The sequence below is a fragment of the Oncorhynchus clarkii genome, chromosome 7 (assembly GCF_045791955.1).
Source record: "Oncorhynchus clarkii lewisi isolate Uvic-CL-2024 chromosome 7, UVic_Ocla_1.0, whole genome shotgun sequence".
Classification (NCBI taxonomy): domain Eukaryota; kingdom Metazoa; phylum Chordata; class Actinopteri; order Salmoniformes; family Salmonidae; genus Oncorhynchus; species Oncorhynchus clarkii.
Window position 1 is genome coordinate 78,274,005 of NC_092153.1, and position 25,338 is coordinate 78,299,342.

General features: G+C 45.2%; 1 protein-coding gene across 2 annotated transcripts in view; it reads left to right on the forward strand.

Moving 5' to 3' along the window:
- The window catches only part of LOC139413880 (acid-sensing ion channel 1), a 318,403-nt gene that overhangs the window by 208,905 nt on the left and 84,160 nt on the right, over positions 1-25,338 (forward strand). The window contains exon 1 of one of the 2 annotated variants that reach the window (XM_071161716.1): positions 16,035-17,275. The exons of the other annotated variant lie outside the window; for it this stretch is intronic. Coding sequence (XP_071017817.1) covers positions 16,607-17,275 — 669 coding nt within the window. The 5' untranslated portion in view covers positions 16,035-16,606. Of the gene's footprint in view, positions 1-16,034; positions 17,276-25,338 lie in introns of those variants that run through there. 2 annotated transcript variants of the gene reach the window in all.

A 25,338-nucleotide genomic window follows, 5' to 3' on the forward strand; every position in this document is an offset into this window, starting at 1 on the left:
GTGGGTTAACACAGGAAGGGATGAGGATGAGGACCTCTCTGTATGGTGTGGGATAACACAGGGAGGGATGAGGATGAAGACCTCTCTGTATGGTGTGGGATAACATAGGAAGGGATGAGGACCTCTCTGTATGGTGTGGGTTTACACAGGAAGGGATGAGGACCTCTCTGTATGGTGTGGGATAACACAGGAAGGGATGAGGACCTCTCTGTATGGTGTCGGTTAACACAGGAAGGGATGAGGACTGTATGATGTGGGGTAACACAGGAAGGGATGAGGATGAGGACCTCTCTGTATGGTGTGGGTTAACACAGGAAGGGATGAGGACCTCTCTGTATGGTGTGGGATAGCACAGGAAGGGATGAGGATGAGGACCTCTCTGTATGGTGTGGGATAACACAGGAAGGGATGAGGATGAGGACCTCTGTATGGTGTGGGATAACACAGGAAGGGATGAGGATGAGGACCTCTCTGTATGGTGTGGGATATCACAGGAAGGGATGAGGATGAGGACCTCTCTGTATGGTGTGTGATAACACAGGAAGGGATGAGCACCTCTCTGTATGGTTTGGGATAACACAGGAAGGGATGAGGACATCTCTGTATGGTGTGGATTAACACAGGAAGGGATGAGGATGAGGACCTCTGTATGGTGTGGGATAACACAGGAAGGGATGAGGATGAGGACCTCTCTGTATGGTGTGGGTTAACACAGGAAGGGGATGAGGGATAACACAGGAAGGGATGAGGACCTCTCTGTATGGTGTGGGTTAACACAGGAAGGGATGAGGATGAGGACCTCTGTATGGTGTGGGATAACACAGGAAGGGATGAGGACCTCTGTATGGTGTGGGATAGTACAGGAAGGGATGAGGATGAGGACCTCTCTGTACGGTGTGGGATAACACAGGAAGGGATGAGGACCTCTGTATGGTGTGGGATAACACAGGAAGGGATGAGGATGAGGACCTCTCTGTATGGTGTGGGATAACACAGGAAGGGATGAGGATGAGGACCTCTCTGTATGGTGTGGGTTAACACAGGAAGGGATGAGGATGAGGACCTCTCTGTATGGTGTGGGATAACACAGGAAGGGATGAGGATGAGGACCTCTCTGTATGGTGTGGGATAACACAGGAAGGGATGAGGATGAGGACCTGTCTGTATGGTGTGGGATAACACAGGAAGGGATGAGGATGAGGACCTCTCTGTATGGTGTGGGATAACACAGGAAGGGATGAGGATGAGGACCTCTCTGTATGGTGTGGGATAACACAGGAAGGGATGAGGATGAGGACCTGTCTGTATGATTCTTTCTTCACCTGTTGTGTTTCACTTCTCACGTTTGTCTTTTTGATCTTCCTCTTTTTTTACATGCAAATATATAACTAGGTCAAAACATGAATACATAATATATTAATTTCACGTATCTCAGTATTGGAAACCAGCAGTACAGCTGCCCTTCATGCTGTGATCCTTCCCTGGCTTACACTGTCTACATCAGGATGTGTTGAATGTAATCTATATCCTACACTGTCTACATCAGGATGTGTTGAATGTAATCTATATCCTACACTGTCTACATCAGGATGTGTTGAATGTAATCTATATCCTGTGGGATAATAACTAAGATCTAGAACTACCTGCATATCTCTGCTCTCCTCTGTGAATTAAGACATGGGCTTAGTGTTTCACACCATGAGAGACAGAGAGAGAGCCTTTTGGATCACTGGTTCTGACCTCACTGCCTGTCTGCCAGCCTGATGGAAGCCTGCCTGCCTGCCTGATGGAAGCCTGCCTGCCTGTCTGATGGAAGCCTGTCTGATGGAAGCCTGCCTGTCTGCCTGCGTGATGGCAGCCTGTCTCATGGAAGCCTGCCTGTCTGCCTGCCTGCCTATTGGAAGCCTGCCTGCCTGATGGAAGCCTGCCTGCCTGATGGAAGCCTGTCTGATGGAAGCCTGCCTGTCTGCCTGCCCGATGGAAGCCTGCCTGCATGATGGAAGCCTGCCTGCCTGATGGAAGCCTGCCTGTCTACCTGCCTGATGGAAGCCTGCCTGCGTGATGGAAGCCTGCCTGTCTGCCTGCCTGATGGAAGCCTGCCTGCCTGATGGAAGCCTGCCTGCCTGATGGAAGCCTGCCTGCCTGATGGAAGCCTGTCTGATAGAAGCCTGCCTGTCTGCCTGCCTGGTGGAAGCCTGCCTGTCTGATGGAAGCCTGCCTGATGGAAGCCTGCCTGCCTGTCTGATGGAAGCCCGTCTGATGGAAGCCTGCCTGTCTGCCTGCGTGATGGAAGCCTGCCCGCCTTATGGAAGCCTGCCTGCCTGATGGAAGCCTGTCTGCCTGATGGAAGCCTGTCTGCCTGATGGAAGCCTGTCTGCCTGATGGAAGCCTGTCTGCCTGATGGAAGCCTGCCCGTCTGCCTAACTGATGGAAGCCTGCCTGTCTGCCTAACTGATGGAAGCCTGCCTGCCTGCCTGATGGAAGCCTGCCTGATGGAAGCCTGCCTGATGGAAGTCTGCCTGATGGAAGCCTGTCTGCCTGATGGAAGCCTGCTGCCTGATGGAAGCCTGCCTGTCTGCCTGCCTGATGGCAGCCTGCCTGTCTGCCTGCCTGATGGAAGCCTGCCTGTCTGCCTGCCTGATGGCAGCCTGCCTGTCTGCCTGCCTGATGGAAGCCTGCCTGTCTGCCTGCCTGATGGAAGCTTGTCTGCCTGCCTGATGGAAGCATGCCTGATGGAAGCCTGCCTGATGGAAGCCTGCCTGTCTGCCTGCCTGATGGAAGCCTGCCTGTCTGCCTGCCTGATGGAAGCCTGCCTGTCTGCCTGCCTGATGGAAGCCTGCCTGCGTGATGGAAGCCTGCCTGTCTGCCTAACTGATGGAAGCCTGCCTGCCTGTCTGCCTGCCTGATGGAAGCCTGCCTGTCTGCCTAACTGATGGAAGCCTGCCTGTCTGCCTGCCTGATGGAAGCCTGCCTGTCTGCCTGCCTGATGGAAGCCTGCCTGTCTGCCTAACTGATGGAAGCCTGCCTGTCTGCCTGCCTGATGGAAGCCTGCCTGTCTGCCTAACTGATGGAAGCCTGCCTGTCTGCCTGCCTGATGGAAGCCTGCCTGCCTGTCTGCCTAACTGATGGAAGCCTGCCTGATAGAAGCCTGCGCTGTATATACTGCACGCCGTGATTTACCTTGCATTCACCTGAGTCACCAACACTTAGTCACATTATTGGTCAATGACATGTGGCCAAGGCTGGGCCTTGAAGCTGTCCGTGTTTGTGGACGTTTTTAACTATACTTGTGGGGACCAGAAGTCCCCTCAAGAATAGGAAACTAACAACATTGTGACCAACTGGGGCCATTTTGTTAGTCCCCACAAGGTCAAATGCTATTTATAAGAGGTTTAGGGTTAAGGTTAGATTTAGTGTGTAATGGTTCCGTAACCACAGACGCTGGGAGACAGGAAGCAAGTACAGGGTGAGGATTTAATAGTGTTAGGGTTAGAATTAGGTTTAGGGCTGGGATCTAAGGTTAGTTTGAGGGTTAGGAGCTAGGTTTAGGTTCAGGGTTAAGGTTAGGTTTTTGGGTTAAGGTTAGTGTTAGGGGTTACGGAAAATAGGAATTTGAATGGGACTGAATTGTGTGTCCCCACAAGGTCAGTTATACAAGGCTGTGTGTGTGTGTGTGTTCTGCTGCAGTGTAGGGGTGAATGTCTGAGAGTGTGGTAGTGGGGTGATGAGGCATGGATCAATCACGTTTTTCCCACTGGCAATTGCTATAATATAATAATAATAATAATATAATGTATGAATATTATAATAAAATAATAATATTATAATAATATAGTATAATATTATTACATGGTAATTACCTAATATTACATAATGATAGGTTTCTTTGGAATCAAGTCATTTAGACAGTACCAATACATACAATGTATTTTGGTACCAGGTAGTTAGAACATGCACACTGTGTTACATCTTCATTTATTAGGAATAACCAGGAAGAACCAGGTAGAACTATGTTAAACTGGGCTGTATAATAAAGTGTCATGTTCCTCACACACACACACACACACACACACACACACACACACACACAAACAACAACAACAACAACAACATACACACAACCACACACACACACTCACCTCCAGCACCTCTCTACACAGCCGCAGATGAGGAACGTGCCCCTATGACAAAACAACTCACTTAGCCATCTTTACAACGGTCTGACTTCCTTCTCTTTCCAGGAAATTTACAGCAGTTACGGTATAATACAAGGATGGGCAACTGGCAGCCTGCTCGCCCGCCCACCTTTTTCTAGGCCTGTGGGGGGGGGGGGGGGGTCGCAGTCGGGGTCTCAACTTACTGTGAGGGTAGTAGAATACACAAGGTGTACTAGTTTAGTTGTAGTAATCATGGTTGAATTACGGACCGGTGGGCCCTCATTGATTTTGTTAGTCACTCTCACTCAGTTGTCACGTTAACTTGGCATAAGTCATGCAAAATGTGGAGAATTGGAGGAAATTTGCTGTAAATTTTTTTTTTTTTTTTATCTCCGCCCCATGGTAGAATTATAAGAAATTAGCTGTAAATTAGCTGTAAATTAGCTGTAAACCTGATTTGCATGAAATTACTTGCTAAATCATCTCTCTTCCCTATGGCAAAATGTGTAGAATTTCATCAAAATTGCGTTAAAACATTTTCTTTATGCCCCATCCCCCATTTTTTTATAAAATATTTCAATAGGACAACTCTCTCTCCACTGTCAAGAGGGGGGCCGCTAAAATGTTTTGCTCGCAAGGTGAGAAGGGGCCCCCAACACAAATGTGCTTAGGGCCTCTAAAAGGCTAGGGCCGGCTCTGCCTGCATGTGTGGGTATGGATGTGGGTACACAGACATGCAAGCTACTGCAGCCCCTCGTGATGAGTTAAGATTTTTGTTGCCCTTCACCCCCATCAAAGTTGCTCGTCCCTGGTAATAATGATGCAATAATGCCAAAGGAGGTGTGGCCAATATATCAAATCAAATGTATTGGTCACATACACATGGTTAGCAGATGTTATTGGTCACATACACATGGTTATCAGATGTTAATGGTCACATACACATGGTTAGCAGATGTTATTGGTCACATACACATGGTTATCAGATGTTAATGGTCACATACACATGGTTAGCAGATGTTATTGGTCACATGGTTAGCAGATGTTAATGGTCACATACACATGGTTAGCAGATGTTATTGGTCACATGGTTAGCAGATGTTATTGGTCACATGGTTAGCAGATGTTAATGGTCACATACACGTGGTTAGCAGATGTTAATGGTCACATGGTTAGCAGATGTTAATGGTCACATACACATGGTTAGCAGATGTTATTGGTCACATACACATGGTTAGCAGATGTTATTGGTCACATACACATGGTTAGCAGATGTTAATGGTCACATACACATGGTTATCAGATGTTAATGGTCACATACACATGGTTATCAGATGTTAATGGTCACATACACATGGTTATCAGATGTTAATGGTCACATACACATGGTTATCAGATGTTAATGGTCACATACACATGGTTAGCAGATGTTAATGGTCACATACACATGGTTAGCAGATGTTAATGGTTACATACACATGGTTAGCAGATGTTAATGGTCACATACACATGGTTAGCAGATGTTAATGGTCACATACACATGGTTAGCAGATGTTAATGGTCGCATACACATGGTTAGCAGATGTTAATGGTCACATACACATGGTTAGCAGATGTTAATGGTCACATACACATGGTTAGCAGATGTTATTGGTCACATGGTTAGCAGATGTTATTGGTCACATACACATGGTTAGCAGATGTTATTGGTCACATGGTTAGCAGATGTTATTGGTCACATGGTTAGCAGATGTTAATGGTCACATGGTTAGCAGATGTTATTGGTCACATGGTTAGCAGATGTTATTGGTCACATGGTTAGCAGATGTTATTGGTCACATGGTTGCAAGATGTTATTGGTCACATGGTTAGCATATGTTATTGTTCACATGGTTAGCAGATGTTATTGGTCACATGGTTAGCAGATGTTATTGGTCACATGGTTAGCAGATGTTATTGGTCACATGTACATGGTTAGCAGATGTTAATGGTCACATACACATGGTTAGCAGATGTTAATGGTCACATATACATGGTTAGCAGATGTTATTGGTCACATGGTTAGCAGATGTTAATGTGAGTGTAGCGAAATGCTTGTGCTTCTTCTCCCGACCCTGCAGTAATAACCAACGATTAATCTAACCTAACAATTTCACAACAGCTACCTTATACACACAAGTGTAAAGGAATGAATATGAATATGTACATACAAATATATGAATGAGTGATGGCCGAACGGCATAGGCAAGATGCAGTAGATCGTATATAGTACAGTATATACATATGAGATGAGTAATGTAAGGTATGTAAACATTATATTAAGTGGCATTGTTTAAAGTGGCTAGTGATACATTGATTGCATCAAATTGTTCCATTATTAAAGTGGCTGGAGTTGAGTCAGAATGTTGGCAGCAGCCACTCAATGTTAGTGGTGGCTGTTTAACAGTCTGATGGCCTTGAGATAGAAGCTGTTTTTCAGTCTCTCGGTCCCTGCTTTGATGCACCTGTACTGACCTCGCCTTCTGGATGATAGCAGGGTGAACAGGCAGTGGCTCGGGTGGTTGTTGTCCTTAATGATCTTTTTGGCCTTCCTGTGACATCGGATGGTGTAGGTGTCCTGGAGGGCAGGTAGTTTGCCCCCGGTGATGCGTTGTGCAGACCTCACTACCCTCTGGAGAGCCTTACGGTTATGGGCGGAGCAGCTGCCGTACCAGGCGGTGATACAGCCCGACAGGATGCTCTCAATTGTGCATCTGTAAAGGTTTGTGAGTGTTTTTGGTGACAAGACGAATTTCTTCAGCCTCCTGAGGTTGAAGAGGCGCTGTTGCGCCTTCTTCACCACGCTGTCTGTGTGGGTGGACCATTTCAGTTTGTCCGTGATGTGTATGCCGAGGAACTTAAAACTCTCCACCCTCTCCACTACTGTCCCGTCGATGTGAATAGGGGGCTGCTCCCTCTGCTGTTTCCTGAAGTCCACGATCATCTCCTTTGTTTTGTTGACGTTGAGTGTGAGGTTATTTTCCTGACACCACACTCCGAGGGCCCTCACCTCCTCCCTGTAGGCCGTCTCGTCGTTGTTGGTAATCGAGCCTACCACTGTAGTGTCGTCTGCAAACTTGATGATTGAGTAGGAGGCTTGCATGGCCACGCAGTCGTGGGTGAACAGGGAGTACAGGGGAGGGCTGAGAACGCACCCCTGTGGGGACCCAGTGTTGAGGATCAGCGGGGTGGAGATGTTGTTACCTACCCTCACCACCTGGGGGGCGGCCCGTCAGAAAGTCCAGGACCCAGTTGCACACGGCGGGGTCAAGACCCAGGGTCTCGAGCTTAATGGCGAGTTTGGTGGGTACTATGGTGTTAAATGCTGAGCTGTAGTAGACCTATTGGGGCGGTAAGCAAATTGGAGTGGGTCTATGGTGTCAGGTAGGGTGGAGGTGATATATGATCCTTGACTAGTCTCTCAAAGCACTTCATGATGACAGAAGTGAGTGCTTTCTTGGGAACAGGAACAATGTTGGCCCTCTTGAAGCATGTGGGAACAGCAGACTGGGATAAGGATTGATTGAATATGTCTGTAAAGACACCAGCCAGCTGGTCTGCACATGCTCTGAGGACGCGGCTAGGGATGCCGTCTGGGCCGGCAGCCTTGCTGCGGTGAAGGAGAGCCCACAGGTTTTGGTGGCGGGCCGTGTCAGTGGCACTGTATTGTCCTCAAAGCGATCAAAGAAGTTGTTTAGTTTGTCTGGGAGCAAGACAACGGTGTCCGCGACGGGGCTGGTTTTCTTGATTGACTGTAGACCCTGCCACATGCCTCTCGTGTCTGTGCCGTTGAATTGCAACTCTACTTTGTCTATACTGACGCTCAGCTTGTTTGATTGCCTTGCGGAGGGAATAGCTACTCTGTTTGTATTCGGTCATGTTTCCGGTCGCCTTGCCATTATTAAAAGCAGCGGTTTGCGCTTCAGTTTTGCATGAATGCTGCCATCAATCCACGTTTTCTGGTTGGGGAAGGTTTTAATAGTCGTTGTGGGTACAACATCATTTCCTGTTTTAGTTTCTGTCAAAAGGCTGGGAGCACCAAAATGGAGTCGTGGTCAGATTTGCCGAAGGGAGGGCGAGGGAGAGCTTTGTATGCATTGTGGAAGTTAAAGTAACAATGATCCAGAATTTTGCCAGCCCGGGTTGCGCATTTGATATGCTGATAACATTTAGGGAGCCTTGTTTTCAGATTAGCCTTCTTAAAATCCCCAGCTACAATAAATGCAGCCTCAGGATATGTGGTTTCCAGTTTACATAGAGTCCAATGAAGTTCTTTCAGGGCCGTCGAGGTGTCTGCTTGTGGTGGGGGGATATACAGGGCTGTGGTTATAATCAAAGAGAATTCTCTTGGTAGATAATGCGGTCAGCATTTGATTGTAAGGAATTCTAGGTCAGGTGAACAAAAGGACTTGAGTTCCTGTATGTTGTTATGATCACATCACGACTTGTTAATCATAAAGCATACACACTCCCCCTTCTTCTTACCAGAGAGGTGTTTGTTGCTGTCAGCGCGATGCGTGAAGAAACCAGGTGGCTGTACCGACTCTGATAACGTATCCCGAGTGAGCCAAGTTTCTGTGAAACAGAGAATGTTACAATGTCTGATGTCTCTCTGGAAGGCAACCCTTGCTCGAATTTTGTCTAGCTTGTTGTCAAGAGACTGGACATTGGCGAGTAGTATGCTCGGGAGCGGTGCGCGATGTGCCCGTCTACGGAGCCTGACCAGAAGACCGCTCTGTCTGTCCCTTCTGCGGCGCCGTTGTTTTGGGTCGCCTGCTGGGATCCGATTCATTGTCCTGGGTTGTGGACCAAACAGAGGATCCGCTTCGGGAAAGTCGTATTCCTGGTCGTAATGTTGGTAAGTTGATGTTGCTCTTATATCCAATAGTTCTTCTCGGCTAATAAGACTTAAGATTTCCTGGGGTAACAATGAAAACAAAAAAACACTGCATAGTTTCCTAAGAACGCAAAGCGAGGCGGCCATCTCTGTCGGCGCCGGATGTCAGATGATACCGAAGGATTCTGAAGCTTTAACTTATTTGTCATATAAAAACACGAGGAGATGTGAAAACAAGCTTCTAATCCTTCAATCTCCTCTACCCCCATTCTACCCAACGGATACAACAGTTTTCCCCTTTATTGTTCATGTTGGGTCTCAATCCTACCATGTTCATGTTGGGTCTCAATCCTACCATGTTCATGTTGGGTCTCAATCCTACCATGTTCATGTTGGGTCTCAATCCTACCATGTTCATGTTGGGTCTCAATCCTACCATGTTCATGTTGGGTCTCAATCCTACCATGTTCATGTTGGGTCTCAATCCTACCATGTTCATGTTGGGTCTCAATCCTACCATGTTCATGTTGGGTCTCAATCCTACCATGTTCATGTTGGGTCTCAATCCTACCATGTTCATGTTGGGTCTCAATCCTACCATGTTCATGTTGGGTCTCAATCCTACCATGTTCATGTTGGGTCTCAATCCTACCATGTTCATGTTGGGTCTCAATCCTACCATGTTCATGTTGGGTCTCAATCCTACCATGTTCATGTTGGGTCTCAATCCTACCATGATTTAATCACACACTGACAACTAAGCCTGTTAGTTCACGCTGTTCGGAATTTAATCCCATCCTGAGCAGCAGTGGTAGTGATGGATGGTTTCTCAGTATTTTGGTATTGATGTAATCATCACTTTTAATCATAATTTAAATCTAGTGTGTGACATGTATAATCTATTTATGTTGCGAAATATTTGTGCAGACATTTCACCCTATTTGTGTGTGTGTGCATGTTTCTGTGTGTGTTTGTGTGTGCATGTGCATGTGTCGGACTGATATTCATTTTCTATGTAATGGATGTAATTCATGCATCTTGTCTTGGATGGCCTGTATCCATGGCAACGACAGGTCTGTCATAGCCGTCAGGAGAGGCTCCAAGATGGACTTGAAAGGAAACGCTAAAACCTTCAGCTCTCTGTTATCCTCCTGACCCTCTCTCTCTCTCTGTCTGTCTGTCTGTCTGTCTGTCTGTCTGTCTCTCTCTGTCTCTCTCTCTTTCTCTCGCTCTCTCTCACTCTCTCTGTCTCTCTCTGTCTCTCTCTCTCTGTCTCTCTCTCTCTCTCTGTCTCTCTCTCTCTCTCTCTCTCTCTCTCTCTCTCTCTGTCTCTCTCTGTCTCTCTCTGTCTCTCTGTCTCTCTCTCTCTCTCTCTCTCTCTCTCTCTCTCTCTCTCTCTCTGTCTCTCTCTCTCTGTCTCTCTCTCTCTCTCTCTGTCTCTCTCTCTCTCTGTCTCTCTCTGTCTCTGTCTCTCTCTCTCTGTCTCTCTCTCTGTCTCTCTCTCTGTCTCTCTCTCTCTCTCTCTCTCTCTCTCTCTCTCTCTCTCTCTCTCTCTCTCTCTCTCTCTCTCTCAGAACCCATTCCTCTTACAGATTAACACTGTCTGCCAGCACGTGGTTAGTTGCAGTAGGGCAGTAGACCCCACTTCACATGTTGTTATTTCAATCCTTTTAGAATGTGGGCTTCATAGACTGGCTACCGGTCGTAGAGCCCTGGCAGAAGTCTGTTGGCGAGAGATTGTTTATGTTACCCTCTCCTCAACATATGTTGTGTTCTGTATGGAGAAACCTTAGTCACCATACATTTTTCTGGTATTTCATCAATATTTTGCTGTTGCAAAACATTTTCATAGACAGAGCCAGACATTCAAAATAATCAACTTGTTGGTTAGTGGCATTGTTTCACCTTATTTGACCTTTTTTGGAGTAAATTGGTGAATCACACTAATTCTGCACTGCTATATGCTGCCCTCTGCTGGGTCAAATTTCACCTGATGATGAAGCGGTCACCGAATAGGTATTTCTACGTTTTGGATATTAATATGTTTGTTTGAGTGTGTTCTGTGGTTCACTGATTACCCTAATACTTTCAAATTTTTTAACAATATTTTCATAACTGCATTTCTCACGTCTTCTCAGGTCATTGGCATATTTATGTTCATACTGTTTTACTTAGTGTCAGAGTAGAGAACGCTGGTGTCAGAGTAGAGAACGCCTATGTCAGAGTAGAGAACGCTGGTGTCAGAGTAGAGAACGCTGGTGTCAGAGTAGAGAACGCTGGTGTCAGAGTAGAGAACGCTGGTACAACGGCCGAGGGAATAATGACCTTAGTCATAGTGTGGAATCTATGACTATATTTCAACCTTGGTTGAAATGTCTCTGAAATTTGTCAGTGCTCTGGCTTCATGGAGAAACTGTTTAGTGCAGTCATTCCAAGCCACAGTCACACAGCACACGGCCAGTCACTCTGACCAGCTGGAACTCAACAAATATTGACCCAGTCTGCTGCATTTCACACTGACAGCCCTGCCCTGACCGGTAGCCTGTTAGTACACTGTTTCTGTCTGCTTCATGGGGGGATCCTCATTAGCTGCTACAAAATATAAACCAAACATTAATTACTGTAAAGTAACGTTTTATGACGCTCGGAGGCAAGTAATGTGTTACCGTAAAAACCTTAATTACTGTAAAGTAACGTTTTATGACGCTCGGTGGCAAGTAATGTGTTACCGTAAAAACCTTAATTACTGTAAAGTAACGTTTTATGAAGCTAGGAGGCAAGTAATGTGTTACCGTAAAAACCTTAATGACTGTAAAGTAACGTTTTATGACGCTCGGTGGCAAGTAATGTGTTACCGTAAAAACCTTAATTACTGTAAAGTAACGTTTTATGACGCTCGGTGGCAAGTAATGTGTTACCGTAAAAACCTTAATGACTGTAAAGTAACGTTTTATGACGCTCGGTGGCAAGTAATGTGTTACCGTAAAAACCTTAATTACTGTAAAGTAACGTTTTATGACGCTCGGTGGCAAGTAATGTGTTACCGTAAAAACCTTAATTACTGTAAAGTAACGTTTTATGACGCTCGGAGGCAAGTAATGTGTTACCGTAAAAACCTTAATGACTGTAAAGTAACGTTTTATGACGCTCGGAGGCAAGTAATGTGTTACTGTAAAAACCTTAATTACTGTGAAGTAGGTAGTTTACCACATCCTGAATGCGCTAAAGGCTTGAAGTAGAAAGTGTGTACAGCACCCGTAATAATCTATAACATAGTAAGTATACACCCAGAACGTGTGTACACTGTAATACTGTAATATCTTACAGTAGAAAGTGTGTACCAACCACACCCTCTATAATCTATCATTTTAAAGTAGAATGTTTCCCCAGCATAATCTAAACATTTAAAGATGAAAGTGTGTGTCAATCTATAATATTGTAGTCTACAGTTTCCTTGCTCTGATTACTGTGTAATTCTTTAAATGATCCCTTCCTCTGGCTCCTGTGTAATTCTTTAAATGATCCCTTCCTCTGGCTCCTGTGTAATTCTTTAAATGATCCCTTCCCCTGGCTCCTGTGTAATTCTTTAAATGATCCCTTCCTCTGGCTCCTGTGTAATTCTTTAAATGATCCCTTCCCCTGGCTCCTGTGTAATTCTTTAAATGATCCCTTCCTCTGGCTCCTGTGTAATTCTTTAAATGACCCCTTCCTCTGGCTCCTGTGTAATTCTTTAAATGATCCCTTCCCCTGGCTCCTGTGTAATTCTTTAAATGATCCCTTCCCCTGGCTCCTGTGTAATTCTTTAAATGACCCCTTCCTCTGGCTCCTGTGTAATTCTTTAAATGATCCCTTCCCCTGGCTCCTGTGTAATTCTTTAAATGATCCCTTCCCCTGGCTCCTGTGTAATTCTTTAAATGATCCCTTCCTCTGGCTCCTGTGTAATTCTTTAAATGATCTCTTCCTCTGTCTCCTGTGTAATTCTGTTAATGATCCCCTGACAGTCTAATGGTTCCTAATCAATACCGTTGGATCACTTTCCTGCTGCTTCCTTTTCATACTGGAACAAACAGCATAAACCCAGAATATATCATACGCTACATGGCCAGAAGTATGTGGACACCCCTTCAAATTAGTGCATTGGGCTATTTCAGCCACACCCGTTGCTGACAGGTGTATAAAATGGAGCACACAGCCACACCCGTTGCTGACAGGTGTATACAATTGAGCACACAGCCACACAATCTCCACAGACAAAATTTGGCAGTAGAATGGCCCGTGCTGAAGAGCTCAGTGACTTTCAACGTGGCACCGTCATAGGACAACAAGTCAGTTCGTTTAACTCTCTGCCCCGCTACAGCTGGGAACCGTCTAGGAACACCAACGGCTCAGCCGCAAAGTTGTAGGCCACACAAGCTCACAGAAAGGACCTCCGAGTGCTGAAGTAAAAATCGTTTGTCCTCAGCTGCAACACTCACTACCGGTTCCAAACTGCCTCTGAAAGCAACTTCTGCGCAATAACTGTTAGTCGGGGGCTTCATGAAATGGGTGTTCCACATACTTTTACTGCATGCTGCATTCATGGTAAATGCTGCATACAGTATGTCGGCTCAATCGGAAATGACCTTCACATTTTTATTGTGCAATCTGTAGCGCTTCAGCAATCCAGATGGACTTGAACCCTCAAATGAATTTTAACACACGTTTGACAACTTCATATCCAATGTCTCAAAGTAGCAGAAAGGTATCAAATTTCAGCAATCTGACAGAATGGCTTAATTGTGTTTGATTTCTGTTCATCAGCTTTTCTCCCAGACGGCTTGCAGACAGCTAGGAGTTATAGCTCAGACACCTGTAGGATTGTCAAACCTGTGCCTGCCGACGGTACTTAGCACCTCCGAACAGTGTTGACAGTCAATCTCTTTTGTGTTCACACAGCAAAGACCTCAGCCGCTCAGCCATGTTAACATACTCCAAACCAGAAGGTGGCAGCAGCGTTGTTTGGCAATGCATGTCCATGTGTGTTACTTTATGGTCTAGTCAGTGTTAGCTAGCTAGATAGCTGCAGTAATGAGGCTATTGTTGTTCATCTCTTGTTGATACTAGCTGAAGGATAAATCACTAGCTAGCAAGATGACAAAGAAACAATTTCATTCGCTCTCCATAATCGCATACAGCCCATAGATCCATTTTTTAGCTAGCTGGATAAAACTAGCAAATAAAGCAAATAAATATACATTGTTTGTATGTGTGCCATTTTGTAGTTTACAAATTTAGCTCCAAATAGCAATTGTTTAAGAGATATATCAGTGAAGACAACCTCTTCCAGGGCAATAGGGGAACCATATTTATCTCAATACCTAGCCATGGGACAGAATAATCATATCTAACCCAATTAAGGAAGGGGTGAAATGCTAGAGCCAGGAAATACATTTGGTATGGATAGTTCTTCTACATCTTCCGCTCTTTGTAAATGTATACGTTTTATCCAGGGGATGTTTACCTTGCCATATTATTCTTATTTTAACCTTTATTTAACTAGGTAATGTTCTCCAGGTGCTTTGTGATTGGCTCAGTGTTCTGTCACTCATGGGAACAATACTTCACCACAAAATCTTTGCATTTATTTAACTAGGCAAGTCAGTTAAGAACAAATTCTTGTTTTCAATGACGGCCTAGGAACAGTGGGTTAAACTGCCTGTTCAGGGGCAGAACGACAGATGTGTACCTTGTCAGCTTGGGGGTTTGAACTTGCAACCTTCCGGTTACTAGTCCAACACTCTACCACTAGGCCACTGAGTGTACAAAACATTAAGGACCACTGTGAAATATATTTTCCATAACCAAACATAGTATTTCAGCTGTTTGAAGCTGGTGTCCAAAAACCAAAAGTAAAAGACGCAAAAACCAAACTTAAGACCGGGAAGCATAGAAATAGTGCAGTGAGCTCTTTCAGTGTCTTTGAACGAGGTAGTAGGTGCCAGGCACACCGCTTTGTGTCAAGGACAGCAATGCTGCAGGGGTTTTCATGCAAAATAGTTTCCCATGTGCATCAAGAATGGTCCACCACCCAAAGGACATCAATCCTACTTTACACAACTGTGTCAAGCATAGAATGCCATTGTATCAAATCAAATGTATTTGTCACATACACATTGTTAGCAGATGTTAATGCGAGTGTAGCGAAATGCTTGTGGCGCAGCGCAAGCATTTTGTATGCTGTAGGGTTAAGATTTCCCTTCACTGGAACTAAGGGGCCCAAACTATGAAAAACAGCCCCAGACCATTATTCCTTCTCCACCAAACTTTACAGTTGACACTATGCATTCGGGCGGATAGCGTTCTCCTGGCATCCGCCAAACCCAGATTCATCTGTCGGACTGCTAGACGTTCAAGCGTGATTCGTCACTTGAGAGAATGCGTTTCCACTGCTCCAGAGTCCAATTACACCACTCCAGCCGACGCTTGGCATTACACATGGTGATCTTAGGCTTGTGTGCGGCTGCTTGGCCATGGAAACCCATTTCATGAAGCTCCTGACTAACTGTTAATGTGCTGACATTGCTTCCAAAGGCTGTTTGGAACTCGGTAGTGAGTGTTGCAACCGAGGACAGGCGGTTTTTACACTCTACGCGCAACATTTCTATTGGATTTTTTGTTGGAATTCTTTTGGAATTGTTTGGAACTTTATTGGGAATTCTTTTAGAATTGTTGGAACTTTATTGGGAATTATTTTAGAATTGTTGGAACTTTATTGGGAATTCTTTTTGAATTGTTGGAACTTTATTGGGAGTTCTTTTGGAAATGTTGGAACTTTACTGGGAATTCTATTCCAATCCAATAGTACTATGATTCTGATCCCTCTCTCTCTCTCTCTCCCTCTCTCTCTCTCTTTCTCTGTGTGTTATGCGTCAAACAGCAGTGCTTCCTGTAAGTGCATGGTGTAACTCTGCCTTGACACAGTGACCTGTGGCTGGGCTCTCAGGGAGTATTCTGTGTCGTTCCCCTCATAGAACCATCACTGATCTCCTCCTCTCTGAACTCCCTCTGTATGGGCTAACTGATCTCCTGCCTCTTCTTCTCTATGGACGTGCAACTGCACTATAAAGGGAAGGACTAACCCTGGGCAGGGCATCTTAACATCCCTGACACTCCCGGATCACTGACCACAGATGTGGGATGAGAGAAGAGATGATGAGAGAGAATGAGAGAAGATAAGAACTCCAGTTGATCTGATCGTTACCATTCGTTGTGTTCTTCTTTCCTTCAAGAAAACAGAAACTTCTAATCTTGTTTGGGGACAGCGAGTTCATGAGTTGTTGATTGAGCTTGTGATTCGGTGTTCCTTTCTTTTTCTGACTATGCGTCATCAACAGTCAGACCCATTACAGCACCAGTTTACCTGATTCAGTTGGACGTGACTTTGGGCTCTTGTTTGGACTTTCAGTACGGCTCAGCTCTCTTCTTCTCTTTACATTTTCCCCACATTTTGAATCGTCACACTTGGTCTGCTTCTATTTGTCTATGCCTGATTACAGACCAGTTTCTTCCAGACCAACCCAGCCAAGCCGCCACCATGCCCGTCCGCATCATGTGCAGCATCTCCTTCTCGGCCGACGACGAGCCCAGAGGACTGGGAAAAGACGGCTTCGACGACCGCTACCGCAAGGGGATCAAATCCGGTGATGGCGGCGGTCGGGGGGATTACCGGGAGGACGGGTGTGATGAATTGGACGTGTATGACGAAGAGGAAGACGACGCCAGCCAGTTAGACAGCCTCGCAGAGTTCTTTGACGGCTGCTCGCTCCACGGCGCCAACCACATATTCGCAGAAGACAAGAAGTTCAGCGTGCGTCAGGGCCTCTGGGCCATCGTCTTCCTGTTAGCACTCTCTGCTTTCCTCCTCCAGGTGTTCGACCGTGTCGTCTACTACCTGTCCTACGATCACGTCACAATGCTGGACGAGAGAAATGCCCCAAACTTGACCTTCCCGGCCGTCACCTTCTGCAACTACAACTACTTCCGCCGCTCCCAGATCAGTTATAGTGACCTGCTGTTCATGGGCCAGCTGCTGGGGTATGAAGACAACATGGCCCCTGGGATCCCCCTGGCCCCCGAGCCCGACCGCCAGGGATCCAGGTTCAGCCTCGATGAGTTCCACAACCGTACCAGACACCGTATAGAAGATATGCTGCTGGAGTGCAACTTCAGAGGGAAAGAGTGTGGCCCGGAGGCCTTCAGAGAGGTACAGTAGCCGGTTAGTGATTATTAGTATTGCCGCTGGTGATAAAAGTGATAATAGAATAACTTTGGAGGGATAGAGTGTGGTCCCGAAGCCTTCCAAGACTACTACTACTACTAGCTACAGATGTAATCTAGCTGTTTCCGAGCCTTTCTTGCACATGTCATGGGGTTTACAGTGTACTGATGTAATCTAGCTGTTTCCGAGCCTTTCTTGCACATGTCATGGAGTTTACAGTGTACTGATGTAATCTAGCTGTCTCAGAGCCTTTCTTGCACATGTCATGGGGTTTACAGTGTACGGATGTAATCTAGCTGTCTCAGAGCCTTTCTTGCACATTACAGTGCTTCCATTTTTTCCTTAATATTGCAACACTGGGAAATCCATTGCAATTGAAAGGAATTGTTGTGTAGCGTAGTCAGTGAAAGTAAATGGATAGAGATGTATTGATATTTGGGCTTTTGACTGCACTTTGCCATTGTCCCCTTGACTGTTAGCTCTAGATAAAACATGGTTTGCATGCTGAATGGCAGGCTGTTATTTGTGGACAATGCTCTGCCACATCAGCATATTGATTTCACTATAACCTTTGCACAGTATATCGCTCTGACTACGAATGACTGAATTTCATCAGTATCATGTTTATGCATCAGGCAATAATGACAGTGTTCTGTTTTTACCCGGCCTGACAGGAATGTGATATCTTTATTTGAAATCCCTCGATATCACCTGTTGACAGTTTTGACAGCATTTCTTGGAGTCGCTTTCAAGATTCCCTGAAATCACTTCTGCAGCACATCTCAATCCATGACCAGTCTTCTCCTTCCTAACACCCTGACCCTAACACTAACCCTGCCCCTGACCCTGCCCCTGACCCTAACCCTAACCCTGACCCTAACCCTAACCCTAACCCTAACCCTAACCCTAACCCTGACCCTAACCCTGACCCTGACCCTAACCCTGACCCTAACCCTGACCCTAACCCTGACCCTAACCCTAACCCTAACCCTGACCCTAACCCTGACCCTAACCCTGAACCTGACCCTAACCCTGACCCTGACCCTAACCCATCCACCTCCTAGAGGCATAGATAATAGGAATAGATTTATCATATTGTCTATATAATATAAAATGTAGACATAGATTATACTTGACTGGGTCCTGTTATCCTTAAAAAAATACTGATAATCATCTGTACTTTCAAACCAACAACCTCAACCCTTATCACTGGTATTAGAGAATAAACAGAAGGCCATGCACCTCCGCCAGCACAGCCTCGTTTTAACTGGAAAAATCGTTATTAATGGGCAGTTAATGTACAATATCGGCAGCTGTTTTCTGAGAACCAAAGATAACCTGATAACTGCTTTGCTAAGAAATAACTATCCATTTTTTGCTGAAGGAGAACAGAGAGAATCATATCCACATTAAGTGAAATGGAAGAAAGGTCCAGGGCCAAGCACTCAAGTGGGTGGCTTGCACCTTCATCACGGTATCCATGGTGACCCATTTTTCCTCTCAGAGACACCAAAACATTTGGAACACATGCTCTGTCCATGACATAGACTGACATAGGATGCCTTATTGGTACCGAATAGCAAGCGGTACTGGAGCGCCAAGTTGAGGTCCAAAAGGCTTCTTAACAGCTTCTACCCCCCAAGCCATAAGACTCATGAACAGCTAATCAAATGGCTACCCAGACCCCTCTTTTACACTGCTGCTACTCTCTGTTTATAATCTATGCATAGTCACTTTAACTCTACCTACATGTACATATTATCTCAACTAACCGGTGCCCCCGCACATTAACTCTGTACCGATACCCCCCTGTATATAGCCTCCACATTGACTCTGTACAGTAACACCCTGTATATAGCCTCCACATTGACTCTGTACCGGCACCCCCTGTATATAGCCTCCACATTGATTCTGTACCGGCACGCCCTGTATATAGCCTCCATATTGACTCGGTACCGGCACCCCCTGTATATAGCCTCCACATTGACTCTGTACTGGTACCCCCCTGTATCTAGCCTCCACATTGATTCGGTACCGGTACCCCCTGTATATAGCCTCCACATTGACTCTGTACCGGTACCCCCTATATATAGCCTCCACATTGATTCTGTACCGGTACCCCCTATATATAGCCTCCACATTGACTCTGTACCGGTACCCCCTATATATAGCCTCCACATTGATTCTGTACCGGCACCCCCTGTATATAGCCTCCACATTGACTCTGTACCGGTACCCCCTATATATAGCCTCCACATTGATTCTGTAACGGCACCCCCTGTATATAGCCTCCACATTGACTCTGTACCGGTAACCCCTGTATAAAGCCTCCACATTGAATCTGTACCGTAACACCCTGTATATAGCCTCCACATTGACTCTGTACCGGTACCCCCTGTATATAACCTCCACATTCACATTGACTCTGTACCGGCACCCCCTGTATATAGCCTCCACATTGATTATGTACCGGTACCCCCGTCCACAACACCCCCTGTATATATAATTGAGCCTCCACATTGACTCTGTAACACCCTGTATATACACCCTGTACCCCCTGTATAGCCTCCACATTGACTCTGTACCGTAACACCCTGTATAAAGTACTCTGTACCGTAACACCCTGTATATACCCCCTGCACCCCCTGTTTATAGCCTCCACATTGACTCTGTACCAGTACCCCCTGTATATAGCCTCCACATTAACTCTGTACCGGCACCCCCTGTTTATAGCCTCCACATTGACTCTGTACCGGCACCCCCTGTATATAGCCTCCACATTGACTCTGTACCGGCACCCCCTGTATATAGCCTCCACATTGACTCTGTACCGGTAACCGGTACCCCCTGTATATAGCCTCCACATTGACTCTGTTCCGGTACCCCCTGTATATAGCCTCCACATTGACTCTGTACCGGTACCCCCTGTATATAACCTCCACATTGACTCTGTACCGGTACCCCCCTGTATATAGCCTCCACATTGATTATGTACCGGTACCCCCTGTATATAGTCTCCACATTGACTCTGTACCGTAACACCCTGTATATAGCCTCCACATTGACTCTGTACCGTAACACCCTGTATAAAGCCTCCATATTGACTCTGTACCGTAACACCCTGTATATAGCCTCCACATTGACTCTGTACCGGTACCCCCTGTATAAAGCCTCCACATTGACTCTGTACCGTAACACCCTGTATATAGCCTCCATATAGACTCTGTACCGTAACACCCTGTATATAGCCTCCACATTGACTCTGTACCAGTACCCCCTGTATATAGCCTCCACATTGACTCTGTACCGGCACCCCCTGTTTATAGCCTCCACATTAGTCACTTGTTAAATCCACTTCAATCAGTGTAGATGAAGGGGAGGAGACAGGATTTGTAAGCCTTGAGACAATTGCTGAACCTGGCGTAAGGGCTGTATAATGCTAGTGCGGTTGTTTTTACATGAAGAAATTGCAAACTAACGTGACTTTGACACTTGCGCCTACTTACAGCCAGCCGAAAATAGAGGCCGGAATTTCCTGCGTGAACCAGTGCAGCCTTGTGTTTTTATTTTGAATAATTGACTCAGTTTTTTGTTTGTTACACACAATTGGATCAGAGCACTGTAGTACAAAACATATATTTATAAAGTGAGGAGTTTAGAGTAGGGTAGCAGTGTTATTGGTGTTAAGGTATATCAACATATCCTGTCAGGGATGTCTTCATAATACTATCCCTCCTCCGCTGAGTAGTTAGATCCACTGGGACATATAAAGACCCTGGAAATGGAAGATAAACACAACCATCAGTGAAATAAACACCAGGCTGGAGTTGGCGGTTAAAATCCCTAGTGGGAGAGAGACTTAGAAAACCCCAAAGATAATACATAATGTATTTATCGACACACCTCTCCCCTGTCAGTGTGTACAACCAATAGGGAGTATTTATCTGGAGTCATTTGGTCATTGGAACCAATAGATGAGATGATGAGACAAAATTATTCCACTCTTTATTATCATAAGCTTTGTGTTGGTGGAGAAGGAAAGTGTGTGTGTGTGTGTGTGTGTGTGTGTGTGTGTGTGTGTGTGTGTGTGTGTGTGTGTGTGTGTGTGTGTGTGTGTGTGTGTGTGTGTGTGTGTGTGTGTGTGTGTGTGTGTGTGTGTGTGTGTGTGTGTGTGTAAATGCTTGCGTCCGTGTGTGTGTTGGTTTTTGCCCTAGCACTACACAGCTGATTCAAATAACCAAAGCTTAATGATTAGTTGATTATTTTAATTAGCTGTGGACTGCTAGAGCAACAATAAAAAACGCTCACCCCTTGGGCTCCACAGGCCTGAGTTTGGGAAACACTGCTCTAAGCACTGCCCTGGGTCTGTATCAAATTATCTTCACTCATTTCCCCTGCAGTAAATAGATAGGTGTCCTGTCCAGAGCAGAGCTATAGAGGTGCCTTCAACAGGGCTAGTTGGACACACACACACACACACACACACACACACACACACACACACACACACACACACACACACACACACACACACACACACACACACACACACACACAGACAGAGGGCTCAGCTTACAGCATTCTGTCCCAGGGCAGCAGAATATGATCAGGCCTGGAGCACTGGAAGGACAAGAAGGAAGGATGGGGAGGCAGCAGCTACATCCTGACTCTATCCATTAGTCCCGGATCCCTTTACATCCCAACTCAGCATCACCGTCACCGCATGAACACTTAGGTTTCAACCTTCTGCTGTCTCCTCGAGAACATAGAGCTGAACTTCTGCTGTCTCCTCGAGAACATAGAGCTGAACTTCTGCTGTCTCCGCGAGAACATAGAGCTGAACTTCTGCTGTCTCCTCGAGAACATAGAGCTGAACTTCCGCTGTCTCCTCGAGAACATAGAGCTGAACTTCTGCTGTCTCCTCGAGAACATAGAGCTGAACTTCTGCTGTCTCCTCGAGAACATAGAGCTGAACCTCTGCTGTTTCCTCGAGAACATAGAGCTGAACTTCTGCTGTTTCCTCAAGAACATAGAGCTGAACTTCTGCTGTCTCCTCGAGAACATAGAGCTGAACTTCTGCTGTCTCCTCGAGAACATAGAGCTGAACTTCTGCTGTCTCCTCGAGAACATAGAGCTGAACTTCTGCTGTCTCCTCAAGAACATAGAGCTGAACTTCTGCTGTCTCCTCGAGAACATAGAGCTGAACTCCTGCTGTTTCCTCGAGAACATAGAGCTGAACTTCTGCTGTCTCCTTGAGAACATAGAGCTGAACTTCCGCTGTCTCCTCGAGAACATAGAGCTGAACTTCTGCTGTCTCCTCAAGAACATAGAGCTGAACTTCTGCTGTCTCCTCGAGAACATAGAGCTGAACTCCTGCTGTTTCCTCAAGAACATAGAGCTGAACTCCTGCTGTTTCCTCAAGAACATAGAGCTGAACTTCTGCTGTTTCCTCAAGAACATGGAGCTGACCTTCTGGTGACGCCTTAAGAACATATAGCTGAACTGCAAAGTGGCCTCCTCTTGCTTTAGCCACCTGTTCCTGTGATGCTGTTAGACCATGTTGGGTGCATGTGGAAAGGATATCGTTCCTATGCAACGTGCAATCCTTCAACTGATGCAGACAGTATTGTTCCCTATGTTGTAGACAACACTACTCACAGTTTATGTAGAGGTCTTTTACAGTGTGCCTGTAATGGTGTCCTACTCACCCTGACGATGGTAGATGGAAAGATTGGAATCGTGTCCTTCACTCTACTAGTGGTTATCTGTAATCTGTGTGTGTGTGTGTGTGTGTGTGTGTGTGTGTGTGTATGTGTGTGTGTGTGTGTGTGTGTGTGTGTGTGTGCGCATGCGTATGTGTGTATGTTTGTGTGTGTGTGTAGATTGCCTATTTGACCTTGACTCAACTAGTAGTTCTGTAACCTGAGTGTGGCTTGGCTCTGGGTAGTTGGATTAGAGCAGCCAGATACTGAAGCTGTGGCCCCAGGGGGCACCAAGTGGCTGACAACAACACAGACACATCAAATATTAAACAGAGTGAGAAACAGATGTCCTGCCTTCTGATTTCCCTTTGCCTCCTCAGTAGCCTCAATAGCATGGGATCCTTCAGTTCACCATTCAATGGACCATATTAATTGATTGATTGATTGATTGATTGATTGATTGAAGGAAGGACAGGCTACTCAAACTGGAGACGACATATCAGCGGTGACATATATACTGTTCTATATATACAGTTCTATATACTGTTCTATATATACAGTTCTATATACTGTTCTATATATACTGTTCTATATATACAGTTCTATATACTGTTCTATATATACTGTTCTATATATACAGTTCTATATACTGTTCTATATATACAGTTATATATACTGTTCTATATATACAGTTCTATATTGAAGTGTTCTCTCTACAATCCACTATGTATCCCATGCAGGGTTGGGCAGGTTACGTTCTTAATGTAATCCCTTACAGTTACTAGTTACCTACTAGTTGTAATCAAGTAACGTAACTTTTGGATTAGACAAATTCAGTAACGTAATCTGATTACATTAGAAGAAGACAAACCAGGAATATTACCGATTGATTGACATAAATCAATGTTATAGTTTACATAGCTGGCCATTAGTGGATGATGTATTTTACTTTATGGGTTATGTAGACTTTTAACTCATTACTTTCTACTTCAATACAGATAATTAAATGATTAGGCTTCATATTAAAAACCAAATCTGTCAGATTTCCAGTCATTCCAATTAATTAAATACCCCTTGATCTTCAAGAATAGGACTTGGAAATATTAAAATATAGATAGATTAGTCTAATTGTTTTCCCTAAAAATAACCAGAAAAATAAGGACGTATTGACCTACTCTGTTGTTTATGTTGTTGTCATGGACGACTGATTGGGCTCACTGCTTCGAAACATGGTTGAAATATCAATGCTGCTCTCATGGAATGGCACACTTTGAGCACTACTGAAAAGTGCTAGTTGCATGACTTGAATAATGAATGCCATGTGCTGCATAGGCCTATTGTTTATGTTGCTGACACCATAGAATTAGGAATTACATTACTGACTGAATTTAATAGGATTCTCTATGGGTGCCATTTTGATACCACCATAGGTCTCTCAGAAGTGTGCGAGTTCAAGCATATGTCTAATAGGCCTTTGGAGTTTTTGGGTGAATCAGCACTAATTAGATTGAGCAATAAAAGCCCTACTCGTGGACTTCTTTAAATAAACCTATTTTTGACTGTATCTGTGGAGCACAATACTATGGAGGAGTTTAGAAGGGAGGAACTCCCTGAAACTCTTATTCTATAGAGATTGGGATTCACACTATGTCTATGCAGCTGTTGGAAGAGAGCATTTTTCATTGGCTGTCTGCTGGTTGCATAAACAATGATTGACAGGCAGCTTTGCTTAAACTTCTTCAATTCAATCATTATTGGGTTAAAATATACATTTGTGAACAGCCATCCACAACAAACACAATAATTGAGAGAGCAGCAGTGTGATTCACATCACTGAGAGAGCAGCAGTGTGATTCACATCGTTGGGAGAGCAGTAGTGTGATTCACATCGTTGAGAGAGCAGCAGTGTGATTCACATCGTTGAGAGAGCAGCAGTGTGATTCACATCGTTGAGAGAGCAGCAGTGTGATTCACATTATTGAGAGAGCAACAGTGTGATTCACATCGTTGAGAGAGCTGCAGTGTGATTCACATCGTTGAGAGAGCAGCAGTGTGATTCACATCGTTGAGAGAGCAGCAGTGTGATTCACATCATTGAGAGAGCAGCAGTGTGATTCACATCACTGAGAGAGCAGCAGTGTGATTCACATCGTTGAGAGAGCAGCAGTGTGATTCACATCACTCAGAGAGCAGCAGTGTGATTCACATCATTGCTATGTAGCTTTCAATAAAAGACCTAAGCGATATCCGTATTTCCCGTAGGCTATACCACTGGTTACCAACTCCAGTCCTCCAGTACTTCAACAGTGGTTACCAACTCCAGTCCTCCAGTACCACCAACAGTGG